Source organism: Eschrichtius robustus, chromosome 8 (genome assembly GCF_028021215.1).
Source record: "Eschrichtius robustus isolate mEscRob2 chromosome 8, mEscRob2.pri, whole genome shotgun sequence".
In the NCBI taxonomy this organism is placed as follows: domain Eukaryota; kingdom Metazoa; phylum Chordata; class Mammalia; order Artiodactyla; family Eschrichtiidae; genus Eschrichtius; species Eschrichtius robustus.
The window spans coordinates 73493739-73507755 of record NC_090831.1 but is presented as its reverse complement, the minus strand read 5'-3'; the positions used below and the strand labels follow the sequence as shown (position 1 = coordinate 73507755).

At 39.5% G+C, this 14017-nt stretch overlaps 1 protein-coding gene across 3 annotated transcripts in view; it reads right to left on the bottom strand.

Moving 5' to 3' along the window:
• The window catches only part of PEX1 (peroxisomal biogenesis factor 1), a 70789-nt gene extending 56959 nt beyond the window's left edge, over positions 1 to 13830 (bottom strand). For all 3 annotated transcript variants that reach the window (XR_011074848.1, XM_068550676.1, XM_068550677.1), the window contains exons 1-5: positions 13637 to 13830; positions 8317 to 8460; positions 6107 to 6190; positions 1279 to 1393; positions 414 to 1180 (exon numbers count right to left, since the gene is read on the bottom strand). Coding sequence is in view for 2 of the 3 variants with exons in the window: in XM_068550676.1 (XP_068406777.1) it covers positions 414 to 1180; positions 1279 to 1393; positions 6107 to 6190; positions 8317 to 8460; positions 13637 to 13765 (1239 nt within the window). In the remaining variant the exon portion in view is untranslated. The remainder of the gene's footprint in view (positions 1 to 413; positions 1181 to 1278; positions 1394 to 6106; positions 6191 to 8316; positions 8461 to 13636) is intronic.
• Between the last annotated feature and the right edge of the window lie 187 nt (positions 13831 to 14017).

Sequence of the window (14017 nt, the reverse complement as noted above, 5' to 3'; positions counted from 1 at the left end):
CCATTCAAAGCATGAACTCAAGAGTCAGCCTGCCTGGGTTTGAATCCTAGTTCTACTTACTAGCTAATAACCCCAGGCAAATAATTTTGACCTCTCTGGGCCTGTACCAATCTTAGCTTATGCCTGTCCAAGTTTACTTAGCCAGGAAGTATACAAACCCTACCCAAACAAGGACTTTACCCTGCAACCAGAAATGTGTCCCTGCAGGAACTTTAGATACTATTTATTATACTGGTTTTCAATTTGTATATAAAATATTACTTTAGTTCATAATTTGGGGAAGTTCAAGCAACATAAAATTATTTCCTCCCTAATTATAAGATTTATACTAACCCATTTGCTGTACACCAGAAATTAACACAACACCGTAAATCAACTATACTTCAATTAAAAAAAAAAAGATTTATACTAACCCAAACTTTCCCAAGATGAAGAGCTTCTAAGTTTTTGGTGTATTTAATGGCATTCTCCAATTCCTCAAGTCCATTCCAGACTACCTTTAGCACACAGGCATTGCCACCTTCTTGACTATGGTCTGGGCTACTCTGTTTTTGATCTAGTGGTTCTGGCATCTGCTTCTCTTTTTCAGGTGACAGGACATTTTGCTTCGTTTTACTTTGCTGTTGCTTTGGAGAAAGTAGTTTAACTAGTTTTCCATAGGTCACAGTAAAGCTGGGCTCCACATCAAAATATTCCTGGTCCCATGGAAATACATGAATGGCATAATGTTTGTGAAACAAAGAAGTTGCTGATGCATTACATATGCTGGGCGGCTGAGATTTGCATACTCTGAAAATATTGTTCAGAGGAACAACTTTTGACTGCATAGTTTTGAACGCATTGATTTCAGTTACCCCCCAGGAGGTGTCTTGTTTCTTCTCAGACCCAAAAGAAAAAATGCTTCCCATCACAGTCCATAAGCTTGGTATTAAGGATGAGTCAACTGTATCCTCTGAATCTGTTTCTTTAGACCCAGCGACTCCTACAGTATTTGACTGAAGTTGCTTGGTTCGAAGTTCTCTTGTCAATCCTTTTTGGTCTCCTCCATAATTATGAAATTTTCCATGTGCATTATCTGCTTTTGAAAACGTATTCTCTTTGGCTTCGTGGGTCTTTGGCCGAATAAGGAGTCTGCTATCAGCTTCCAGCCTTCCATAAGGAGCAGCTGGTATTAGTGCAACTGTGTAGAAAATAAAGGTCATTAGTGTGCATTTACCTCTGCTTTGGATTCAATGCTACTGTGAAGAGTATGATGGAAAATATTACAATGGCACCTACCAATCCGGATAAATATGTAAGTTTGCTGATCAACCCAAACAGGAAAAATGGCTTTTGGAAAAACTATTCGAATTTGATCTAGAAGATGCTGTTCAAGGGAAGCAGCATGCAGCTCCTAGAACCAATAAACAAAAAGATCAATTCACTTTACATTTTGTCTATTCCAGGCCTAGTAAGGAAATCTCAACTCATTCTTATAAATCAAACCAACTCAGAACATATAATGCCAGTCACAGAAGAGAAATCTAAAGACACTGATATGTTAGAGGATCAGATCAAGATGGCGAAGGAGTAGGACAGGGAGCTCACCTTCTCCCACAAATACATCAAAAATACATCTAACATGTGGAACGGTTCTCACAGAATATCTAGTGAATGCTGGCAGAACACCGCAGATTTCCAAAAGGGCAAGAAAATCTCCATGTAACTGTGTAGGACAAAAGAATAAAGAAAAAAAAAAAAAGAGAGAAAGGAATTGTGACAGGACCTGCACTCCCGGGAGGGAACTGGGAAAGGTTTCCACACCCTGAGAAGTCTCCTCACTGGTGGGGAGATCAGCTGGGACAGAGGGGGAGCTTCAGAGCCGTGGAGGAGAGCGCAGCAACCAGTTTGCAGAAGGCAAAGCGGAGAGATTCCCGCACAGACGGTCAGTGCGCTGCCCAGCACTCCCCAGCCTGAGATGCTTGTCCGCTGGGGCAGATGGGGGCTGGGTGCTGAGGCCTGGGCTTTGGAGGTCAGACCTAGGCAGAGGACTGGGGTTGGCTGCATGGAGACAGCCTGAGGGGGGCTAGGGTGTGGTGCACCACAACCGAGGGAGTACAGGAATAAGCCTGGGCCCGCCAGAGAGGTAAGGCGCCACTGTTGGGGGGCATGCAAGGAGAGGGGCAGGACTACCATTGGAGCTTCTTTCTCCATATGCGCACTCTCAGGCAGCAGGGTACAGCCTACGTGAGCTCGGGGGGCGGGTACAAGCTGCCACTGCCATCTTGGTCTGCAGAGGCAGGTGCAGACTGCTGCCGCCACCAAGTGTCCCACGACTGGGCACCAACCACCACCCCTCCCCTCCTGGGAGCGTGCGTGGGCCACGCACCTGCACACCCCCTATCAAGGGGATAATGGCCAGCGCACACTGAGGAAAGAGACGGCAAGCACCCAAACCAAAAACAGCCCTCATGCCAAAAAAATATTAAACCCACACAAGCTACGCAGGGATGCTTCCGCATATAAATAGCCCTCCAAGACTAGAGTAGATAAGTGTTTCTCCTAAACTCACAGAGTAAGAGAAAGATAAGCAAAATGAAGAAGCAGAGGAAACGCTCCCAGTTGAAAGACCAAGAGAATTCCCTTGAAGGAATAAACAAGGAAACAGACCTCTTCAGTCTAACAGACACAGACTTCAAAAGGAAGTAATGAAAATACTGAAGGAATTAAGAAAGGCTAGAGACAGAAATGCAGATTACTGTAAAAAGGAAATAGAAACTATAAGGAGGAGCCAAGACAAATTAGAAAATTCATTTGCCGAGACAAAAGCTGAGCTAAAGGCAATGAATAGCAGAATGAATAATGCAGAAGAAAGAATAAGTGATCTGGAAGACAGAATAATGGAAATTACCCAATTAAAACAGCAGACAGACAGCCTAATGAAAAAAAATGAAAGCAATATTAGAGACTTATAATATAAAGCATCTCAATCTACGCATAATAGAGATTCCAGAAGAAGAAAAGAGAAAAGGGGACTTAAAATGTATTTGAAGAAATTATGGCTGAAAACTTCTGAAACCTAAAGAAGGAAACAGATACCCCAATACAGGAAGCACAGAAACAAGACGGACCCAAACAGACCTACACCAAGACATATTATAATAAAATAGCAAAAGTTAAAGATGAAGAAAGGATTCTAAAGGCAGCAAGAGAAAAACAAAGAGTTAATTACAAGGAAACCTCCATAAGGCTATTAGCTGATTTCTCTACAAAAACATTGCAGGCCAGAAAGGAGTGGCAAAATATATTCAAAGTCTTGAAAGGGAAAAATCTGCCATCTAGAATATCCTACCCAGCAAGATTATCATTTAGAATAGAAAGAAAAATAAAGAATCTTTCAGACAAGCAAAAACTAAACTAATACAGCAATACTAAACCTATCCTAAAAGAAATATTAAAAGATCTTTTCTAAATAGAAAAGAAGAAGATATAGGAAGGAAGAAATCATGATTGGAAAATAAACCACTTAAATTAGCCAGTATATAGATCAAAAAGAGAAAAAAAAAAAAAACCCTGTCTGTGGAAGTGATGATAAATACAAGGGACAGCAAAAGGATAAACATGAAGATGTAAAAAAGGACATCAACAAAAATACAGATTCTTTTTTTTTTTTTTTTTTAGAATGTGTTTGAGCCTATATGACTATCAGTCTTAAGCAAGCAGATATAGGAAGGGGTTAACATACTTGAAAAACAGGGCAACCACAAATCAAAAACATACAATAGATTCACAAAAACAAAAAGAAAAGGACACAGACATAAAATAAAAGGAAATCATCAAACCACAAAAGGAAAAACAAAAAGGAAGAAGAAGCAAAGAATCAACTGAAAAACAAGGTTTAATATGGCAATAAATAACATATGTATCACTAATTACCTTAAATGTCAGTGGACGAAATGCTCCAATCAAAAGGCACAGAGTCGCACAGTGGATTAAAAAACAAGAGCCTACAATATGCTGCCTACAAAAGACCCACCTTAGGGCAAAGGACACACAGAGATTGAAAGTGAAGGGGATGGAAAAAGATATTTCGTGCAAAAGGAAATGAAAAGAAAGTGGGGGTCACAATACTCATATCAGACAAAACAGACGTTAAAGCAAAGGCTATAAGGAACGATAAAGAAGGAAACTATATAATGACAAAAGGATCAAAACAAGAAGAGGATTTTTACACTTGTCAGCATATATGCACCCAGTATAGGAGCACCAAATACATAAAATAAATTCTAACAGACATAAAGGGAGAAATTGATGGGAATACAATAATAGTAAGAGACTTTAACACCCCCTCACATCAATGGACAGATCTTCCAGTCAGAAAATCAATAAGGCAACAGACTTTATGCAATCCCTACCAAATTACCCATGACATTTTTCACAGAACTAGAACAAATAATCCAAAAATTTATATGGAACCATGAAAGACCCAGAATTGCCAACGCAATCCTGAGGGGGTAAAAAAGAAAAAAAGCAGGAGGCATAACTCTCCCAGACTTCAGACAATACTACAAAACTACAGTAATCAAAAGCGTGGTATTGGTATAAAAACAGACATACAGATCAATGGAACAGAATAGAGAGCCCAGAAATAAACCCACACACCTATGGTCAATTAATCTTTGACAAAGGAGGAAAGAATATAAAATGGGAAAAAGACAGTCTCTTTAGTCAGTGGTGCTGGGAAAGTTGGACAGCTGCATGTAAATCAATGAAGTTAGAACACACCCTCACACCATGCACAAAAATAAACTCAAAATTGCTTAAAGACTTAAACATGACACCATAAAACTCCTAGAAGAGAGCATAGGCAAAACATTATCTGACTAAATTGTATCAATGTTTTCTTAGGTCAGTCTCCCAAGACAATAGAAATAAAAACAAAAATAAACAAATGGGACCTAATCAAACTTACATGCTCTTGTACAGCAAAAGAAACCATAAAGAAAACGAAAAGACAACCTACAGAATGGGAAAAAATATTTGCAAATGATGCAACAGACAAGGGCTTAATCTCCAAAATATACAAACAGCTCATACAATGCGACAACAACAAAAAAATAACCCCTCCGAAAAATAGGCAGAAGACCTAAATAGACATTTCTCCAAAGACATACAGATGGCCAGTAGGCACATGAAAAGATGCTCAACATCACTAATTATTAGAGAAATGCAAATCAAAACTACAATTAGGTATACCACCTCTAACTGGTCAGAATGGCCGTCATGAAAAAGTCTACAAATAACAAATGCTGGAGAGGATGTGGAGAAAAGGGAACCCACTACACTGTTGGTGGGAATGTAAGTTGGTGCACTCACTATGGAAAACAGTCTGGAGAGTCCTCAGAAAACTAAAAATAGAACCATATGATCCAGCCATCCCACTCCTGGGCATATACCCAGACAAAACTATAATTCAAAAAGATACATGCACCCCAATGTTCACAGCAGCACTATTCACTATAGTCAGGACATGGGAACAACCTAAATGTCCATCGACAGATGAACTTATAAAGAAGATGTGGTACATATACACAATGGAATACTACTCAGCCATAAAAAAGAACAAAATAATGCCACATGCAGCAACATGGATGCAACGAGAGATTATCATACTAAGTGAAGTAAGTCAGAAAGAGAAAGACAAATACCATATGATATCACTTATATGTGGAATCTAAAACATGGTGCAAATGAACCTATCTACAAAATAGAAACAGACTCACAGACATAGAGAACAGACTTGTGGTTGCCAAGGGGGAAGGGGGAGGGAGAAGAATGGACTGGGAGTTTGGGGTTGGTAGATGCAAACTATTAAACTTAGAATGGATAAACAACAAGGTTGTACTGTATAGCACAGGGGACTATATCCAATCTGCTGGGATCAACCGTAATGGAAAAGAACACAAAAAAAGAATGTATATATGTGTATAACTGCATTGCTTTGCTGTACAGCAGAAACTAGCACAAGATTGTAAATCAACTATACTTTAATTAAAAAAAAAAAGACACTGATATTTTGAAATAGTTTAACCTTAAACTGGGATAGTTCTCATTTTGTTTTCTTTACCAGTATCTCCCAATCATCTGCTGAGAGGGGTTCCACCTCAACTTGTTGACAAGACACCACATGGGAACAAGGCTTGAGAAACACCTGGAAAAAATTAAAGTACAAAACTACTATTAAAAGCCTTTTTTATATCCCTAGAAAATAAGTTCTCTCTTTAGCTATGTAATTAATTTTGTGTGTGTGTGTGTTTGTGTGTAGTCCTTAGGTAGGCCCTAAGGCCTGATATACTCAGCATTTTAGAAAAAATTATTTCACAACTAATTATAAAATAAAGGAAAATACATTCTAGCACAATATAAGTTTTAAAAAATAATATAAAATAAAGATAGCCATTTAAAGAAAAGAAATATAAGTTTAAAAATGCAAGAAAAACAATGATGTCACGAAGTCATGGCTTGATCTTGTATATAAATACTATTATTTCTAGCAGTTCTGCAATTTAGTTTTATAACTAACTTCAAGCCATGCTGCTTCTGGAAAAGTAAAAAACACACTGAAACAGAGATCAGAACCAATTATTTTGAAGCATAATCATGCACAGCTAAAAGTATAGTAAAACAAATATCCCCTCATTCTAGTCTATAGATACACAGGAAATCCTAGTGTCTCTCAAGAATTTGGAATTCACCCTCTTACTTTCTTTCCTCTTCTATGGGCATTTCTGGGGATTAGAGGAGTAAAATCCAAAGGCACTGAGTATTAAATGCTCCTTCTCTGCCTTTTGTGGATTGGAGCAGACTTTCCCCAAGTGCCTCACCTGTTCCTCAGTTATTTCCCTCAGTACCTCCCATATACCCTACTTGAAAGGGGTGACTCTGAGGAAGCACAAAACAAGAAGCTATCATCCTGGCCAAGCCAGTCCACTTTCTGTTCCTATCAGTGATTGTTTGGGAGACAGTGCCTTAGTGGTGGTGTTACAATACAGAGAATGCACAGAAAATTGGATAGAAGTTCACTTTGAAGCAAATGGGAATTAAAAACAAGGACTGTTCAAGGTGCTGATAAAGACATCAAGATCAGGAATAGGAAGTTGATGTTTCCCATAGGGAAGTGCCATATACTCAAAGAGAGCAGATCTATAACTTGCTATGCAATCCTGGGCAAAATAGTCCATCTCCCTAGGTTTGCAGAGCAAGGCACCAAAGTTAGTGATTTCTAAGGTCACTATGCTGCTAAAGTTTTAAGATTCTAGCAAAAATTTAAGGTAAACAAAAGACTAGTGCGAGGCCTATGGATTTCTCATCAGTGGCCTATTCTCATTATCAGAAACATGCATGAAAAAAATTAGTCTGTGCTCTAAACAAGTTAAAAAGATGTGATATTCTTCAGTATTCTTGTGAGAAACTGGTAATAGAAAGCAATTTAGCCCCGTCTATCAAATTTTTAAATGTGCAGTGCCCTAGACTTGGCAATTCAATTTTTAATATTTATTTCACTTCATACATATACAGACATGTTCAATGTATATTGTCTGTAATATGTGGAAAGGAACTCTGATATAGTTTGTGGGGGAAAAAATTGCAGAAATTATGTATGATCTCATTCTTTAAATCCTAAAGGTCTAATGAGATCCCACAGTACACAACCATTCTGAGGCTGGGGTTAGAGAAAGGGAAAAACATTTTCTACTTTCAACTGTAAAACATTTGTACTGAATATGTATTACTTCTGCAGTTTAAAATAGTTAAAACCATAAACTGGTGAATATGATAAAATGAAGAGAAACATGAGTCCTTAAGCTTTAGAGTTTACAATCTAAGCACATGAAATTCACAGGCAAGACGAAACTGGAAAAATAACAACACTCTTTGTAGGACAGATTTTTAAAAATCAAGTATGACCTTGGAAGGTTAGAAAATCTGTCAGAAACAAATAAAATGAAGTTCAATAATAGTAAGTAAAACTCATTAACTCATATAGCAAAAATAATTGCACAAAAACAAAATTAGGGAACCTGGAAAGTGAGTAAAATAGTAGAATACAAAATCAACTAGGGACTATGGGAGACTACTAGATAATGACTTAATGGAGTATATGGTAGATAGTGGCTTAACAACAGTTATAGTCAACTTGAACATCCTGGATTTGTTATAGCAGCACACAAGTTAGGTGTCATCTTACTGCCTTAAAAAATATATCTGAACTTTTATTTCTATTGCTGTATTACGTGACATCAGAAGAAAGTCATTGTCATCACATTTTGTGCTTACCTGTTCCCCATTTGAAAGTCCAAGTTTCTGACCAACTTGTCTGCTAATTTCAGCCACATTTTCACCTTGATCACTAAAATGTCTGCCTTCCACCCAGCTCAGGAATGCAGGCTCATGACCCCAGGCTACTTCTATAGCTTGATTCTATTTATTCAAAAAATAAGAAATGGGGGAGAAAAGTTTTGAAAGTTTTTACATGCTTCTCTGGATTCACATAAAAGATAAACTATTATTGCAATCCACACATACAAAAAGAGTTCTATAAATAGCTGATGGCACTCTGTTATATCCACATTTGTCATAGCATTTTAAAAGCTATAATCTTTTCCAGTACCCAACGATGGTGATGCTATGGGTGAAACCAATACCCTTATATTCTTATGACGGCATTATAAATTGATTCAACCATTCCAGAATTTACAATGGCAACAGGTAGCCAATGAACTTAATAGCCTTTGACCTTACTTACTTATTTAGAATTAATGATTCAAAGAAGAAAAAAACTACACCAGAACATATCTCTTCAGTATTTTCTTTGTGAAAACTCAGGACGGTCTTATATGTCTAGCAATATGGAAATTACTAAATAAGCTGTAAATTTACCATTTTAGTAAAGTATAAGTCAATAAGTTGAAACATGTTATCAATAAAAATGTAACAGTATTTATTTATTAGAAGAGTAATACATGGTAAAAGCACAAAAAGTATAAAAGCATAAAATGTGAGGGCTGGTCCCTGTTCCCAGAGGTAATTACTGTTAATAGCTTCTTATGTACATTCCAGAAGTTTTATATTACGCAGCTTCTTAAATAATAATTTTTAAAAGTCTTGAACTATGGAAACATAAGTAAAAGAAAGCAAAGTATAAAAATTATTCTTCTTAAGAGCAATTATATAAAATATGTATGTCTGTGCTTAAGGATTAAAAAATGTTTTCTATGATTTAAAAATTACAAACCTATTAAAGAAACCTTGGGAAATATATAAACCTGGAAGGGGAAAAAGGAATTACTGATATTCCCATGTGAATATCAACCATGTTAGTCTATTTCTGGCTAATCCTTTTTTTTAAATAAATTTATATACTTTTTAATTTATTTATTTTTGGCTGCATTGGGTCTTTGTTGCTGCGCAAGGGCTTTCTCTAGTTGTGGTGAGCGGGGGCTACTCTTCGTTGTGGTGCGCGGGCTTCTCATTGCAGTGGCTTCTCTTGTTGTGGAGCACAGGCTCTAGGCGCACGGGCTTCAGTAGTTGTGGCATGCGGGCTCAGAAGTTGTGGCTCGCGGGCTCTAGAGTGCAGGCTCAGTAGTTGTGGCGCACGGGCTTAGTTGCTCCGTGGCATGTGGGATCTTCCCGGACCAGGGCTCGAACCCGTGCCCTTGCATCGCCAGGCGGATTCTTAACCGCTGCGCCACCAGGGAAGTCCTTCTTACAGTTCTTTACAAGACAGTTCAACCACTCTGGCTGACAAAATCTTTCCACCGAGAACAATGTGATACAGTAGAAAGAGACTCAGATTTGGAGTCAAAGTCCAAAGTTACTAGGTCAGCTGTAACTATGAGCTGAGATTATAAGAGTCAAGGTGACCAATCCCCCAAAAACTTTCTACGGGGTTTCATTAGTCATTGACATATAATGCAGATCAATTCCCCTATTTCATATGAAGAAACTTTTAAAACCACAGATGTTAAATAAGGAAATATGAAATATGCCCTGAAATATCAAAAAGGAGAATCCACCAACTCCCTGGAAAAGGGAAAAATCAACTTCATTAAATATGAAAAATACTTCAATTATTCATTTGGTCAAAGGGTTGTAATCAGCCCCATAAAGTCATAATATATGTTCAGTTGGATTCAGTAAACTTTGCAGACTAATGTTCTGAGTTCATTTTTAGGTCAAAAATCACTCACTTGGACCACAGAGCCCCTGGGCCCTCAGGTAGAGAGAAGAAAAGGACAGCCTAGAGAGAAGGGAGCCCCTTTTCCAGGAGTTCAATCTAATCAACAAATGACTGACCTGCTTTTGCCCAAACCCATGGTATCCATATCACTTGAAGGAAATTGCTGGGTGAAACCATAGGTTGCAGTGCCTTAGGATCCGCCAGGTCCGAGGCCTGGGTAACACAAAGGAAATGACAAAATGGCTATTTCTGGAGGGTGATTTAGGTTCATTTGGTTGCTCTCAGTGTGGATATGAATCCTCTCCCCTGTTTCAGTAACGCAGACAAAGTAACTAAGCTACAGTAGTGATTCTCAACTGAGGGTGATTTTCTCCCCCAGGAGACATTTGGCAATGTCTCCAGATATTTTTGGTCACAACCGGGAGGAGGGGTGTTGCTGGCATCTAGTGGGTAGAGGCCAAAGATGCAGCTAAATATCCTACAATACCCAGGACAGTCCCCCACAACAGGAAATTTCCCAGCCTAAAATGTCAGTTGTGCCAAGGCTAAGAAATCCTGAGTTAAAGCATCCTCTGGGTACCCAGTTCTGAAACAGGACTTGGATAAACAAAAGAAGACAATACTTAAAACACAGAACAGAATATAACAAGTGAGCTGTGTCACATAAACACTGCAGTGAAGTTTTGAAAAGGAGACAAATGTGGGCAACAGAGAATCTGAAACTACGTGGAGGAGGTAGAATTATGCTGTTTTTAAAAGCATGGAATGAGGAAAAATGCTTTAGGGAAGAAGAATAGCTTGAGTAAGAGTACAGAAGTGGGAAGGAGCTGGGTTATGGAAGAAACAGCGAGGAGGCGAGGGTGGATGATGCAGGTGAGTTACAGACGAGGGCAAATTAACTGCAGGGAAATGGACTGGCCAGTTTGCTCATGCATGAAAGTACAGAAATGACCTAGATACCTAAGGTCTCTTTCACCATCAACATTCTATGATTCTAGAACAGCGGGTCTCAACTTTTTGTGCATCCAAGTAGCCTTAAGTTATTTCTAAAACTACAGATGTCTGAAGCCCACTCCCCAAGATTCTGATTCAGTAGGACTGAGGAAGAACCAGAACATCCGTATTTTTAAAGCCTTTTGCAACATGATAAATACAATGAACACTGTTGCATTAATATATATGAAACTTGTTGAGAGTAAACACTGAGTTCTCATCACAAGGAAAACGTTTTTTTCTACTTCTATAATTTTTTATCTATATGAGATGATGGATATCACTAAACCAACTATGGTCATCATTTCATGATGCATGCAAGTCAAATCATTATGCTGTACACCTTAAACTTACACAGGGCTGTATGCCAATTATATCTCAAAACTGAAAGAAAAAAAGGTAAATCTGACACAGGCCAGAAAATCATCATTCTGACTCTTTACCCATTACAGTATTATCTGTATTACGTATTCAATGCTTCAGCTGAAGTAAAGTAATTCAACCTATTAACTCCCAACTCATGACTTTCTACTTTAACAATTATCTATGCCCTCTAACTCAATGATTCTGGGAGCCTATCCTAAATAACCAGAAAATAAAACAATGTTTTATTATATATTATACAACAAAGATATATTATTTTTAACTTTTATTAAAATATAATTACAGTATCACTTTTAATGTCTAAAAATTGAATACAATATAAACGTTCCATCACAGTGAACAATTAAATAACGGCAAACTTATGACAGAATACTAATTAGCCACTAAAAATGACAATTACCTTTTAACAAAATAAAACACTTACAATAACACTAAGGGAAAATATCAGGATACAAAACTACATATAAGGGTGTGTGTAGGACTCCATTTCTGTTAAAAATAGAGATTAGAAACAAAACTAGAAGATTTGATTCAAACTGTTAACATTAGTTATCTTTAGGTTTGGGGATTATGGGTAACTTTATTTTCTTGTTTATAATTTTCCATGCTTTCCAAATTTCCTATAAAGCATGTATTACTTTTCTAATTGGGGAGAAAAGTTGGCCTATTCTGCTGATATAGGCTGGACAGAAACAACAGTTTGTTCCAAGGCTAAAGGGATTTAAGTTTCAAAAATATATCTATGAATTAATTCTTATGAATACTTATTGAAGGCCAAAAATTTTAAAAATAGATCAAGACCACTAAATTCCTAAATAGTGATGAATGTAACACAGCATCCACATTTTAGAGCTACTGTAAGGAAGCAATCCTATAAACTCATTAGGTGGGGAGTGTTTCCTATAAACTCATTAGGTGGAGATTTGAAGGCACTGTGGACAATTTCCATCAAAGCTGACTGAGCACAGGGCAGGCAGGATCTACCTGGGATTTGGTGACATAACTAACTCATCTCCTGCCATGAAGGGAGCTCATCAGGGCCAAGAGACTACCTACTTTATGGTAAAAGAAATAATGGCAGGATCTGTTGAAATTAACATGCTTTGAAAGACGGGGCAAATATAATCTAGAAAAGTAGTTACTAAAATGGAAAGGTGGGACATTTGAAATTATTGCAAACTCTGAAATATTTCCTGCAAGGATTAGCCAGTAGTGGGGTACTAGGCATCCAGGATTTTCAAAGATTTCGAATATTCTATCCTTTTGCCCCCAGAAGCACACTCAAACTCGTAGACCAGGTGCCTCTATTTTAAAATAATGAAAGTAGGGATGTGGTTAGAGCTATGAACTACCACAATCACAATGTTCAGACGGCAACTGAAAGCAGAGGTTCAAGTAATCCTAACTACATACGTCCAAGTATGCATAATCCCACTGCACATTCCCAGCACACCTCAGAGGTGGTCCGAGCAACGGAGACGCTGGAAGAACCTTCATCTTATTAACCTATCCCGCTGGTGGGACACAGGGCTCAGTCTCTGTTAACCTACAGGGGCTCCACAAACCAAGTCTGCCCCTCCTTCTGGAGGCCCAGGCCACAGCCTTGCAGGCACCTGGAGATCACTGGTAGGAAAAACACTCTTTAAAAATGAAACAAAACAAAACCCAAAAAGACAAACAAACCCGACTTCTCAAAAGCTTTTCCAACCTGGAGTGAGAAATAGTTGAACGCAGTGGCAGAATATCAGGATGTCTGAAAGACCAGTTTCACCGAGTAAAAGACCTGGAACACGGCACGTTAACTCAAAGGCCCGGGGCTGCACTAGACGTGGTGTGGTTGCAAAGACCGCCCAGACCGGCCCACAATCTGGCATCTGAACCGGTCGGCGGCCCGGGGAAAGCAGCCCGCGTCCCGCCGCCGCCGGGAGAGGCCTGAGCGGCCGCTGCGCCCCTAATAGACCTGGGTCCCGGCCGACCGCAGACTGCCCACCAGGTGCCCCGACTCGGGGCCGGGAAGCCCGTCCCGGGCAGGCGCGTTACCTGCAGCAGATGCAGCTGGGCCACAAGGCGCCGCGGCAAATGGAGGAAGCAGTCGCGAGCGTTGGTGAAGGCCACGGTCACGGCCGCCCCGTCACCCCCAGCACCCGCCAGGCGACCGCTGCCCCACATTATCCGCAAGCACTGTTCCCGCGGCCGCACACCCTAGCCGACCGGGGCTAACCCGGCAGGCCGCGGACGTCGGAGCCGGAGAAGATCGATCGGCCCCGCCCCTAGCCCCGCCCCCTGCCGTGCCGCGCATCTGTAGCGGGAGGGGGGGCAGGGAAACCTTCTCCGGCTCTCCGGGCCTCTCCGCCGCGCCGCAGGGGGGCGGCACCTCGTTTACCAAATCCTTGCTCACAGGAAACGATGGCTGACTCTGTC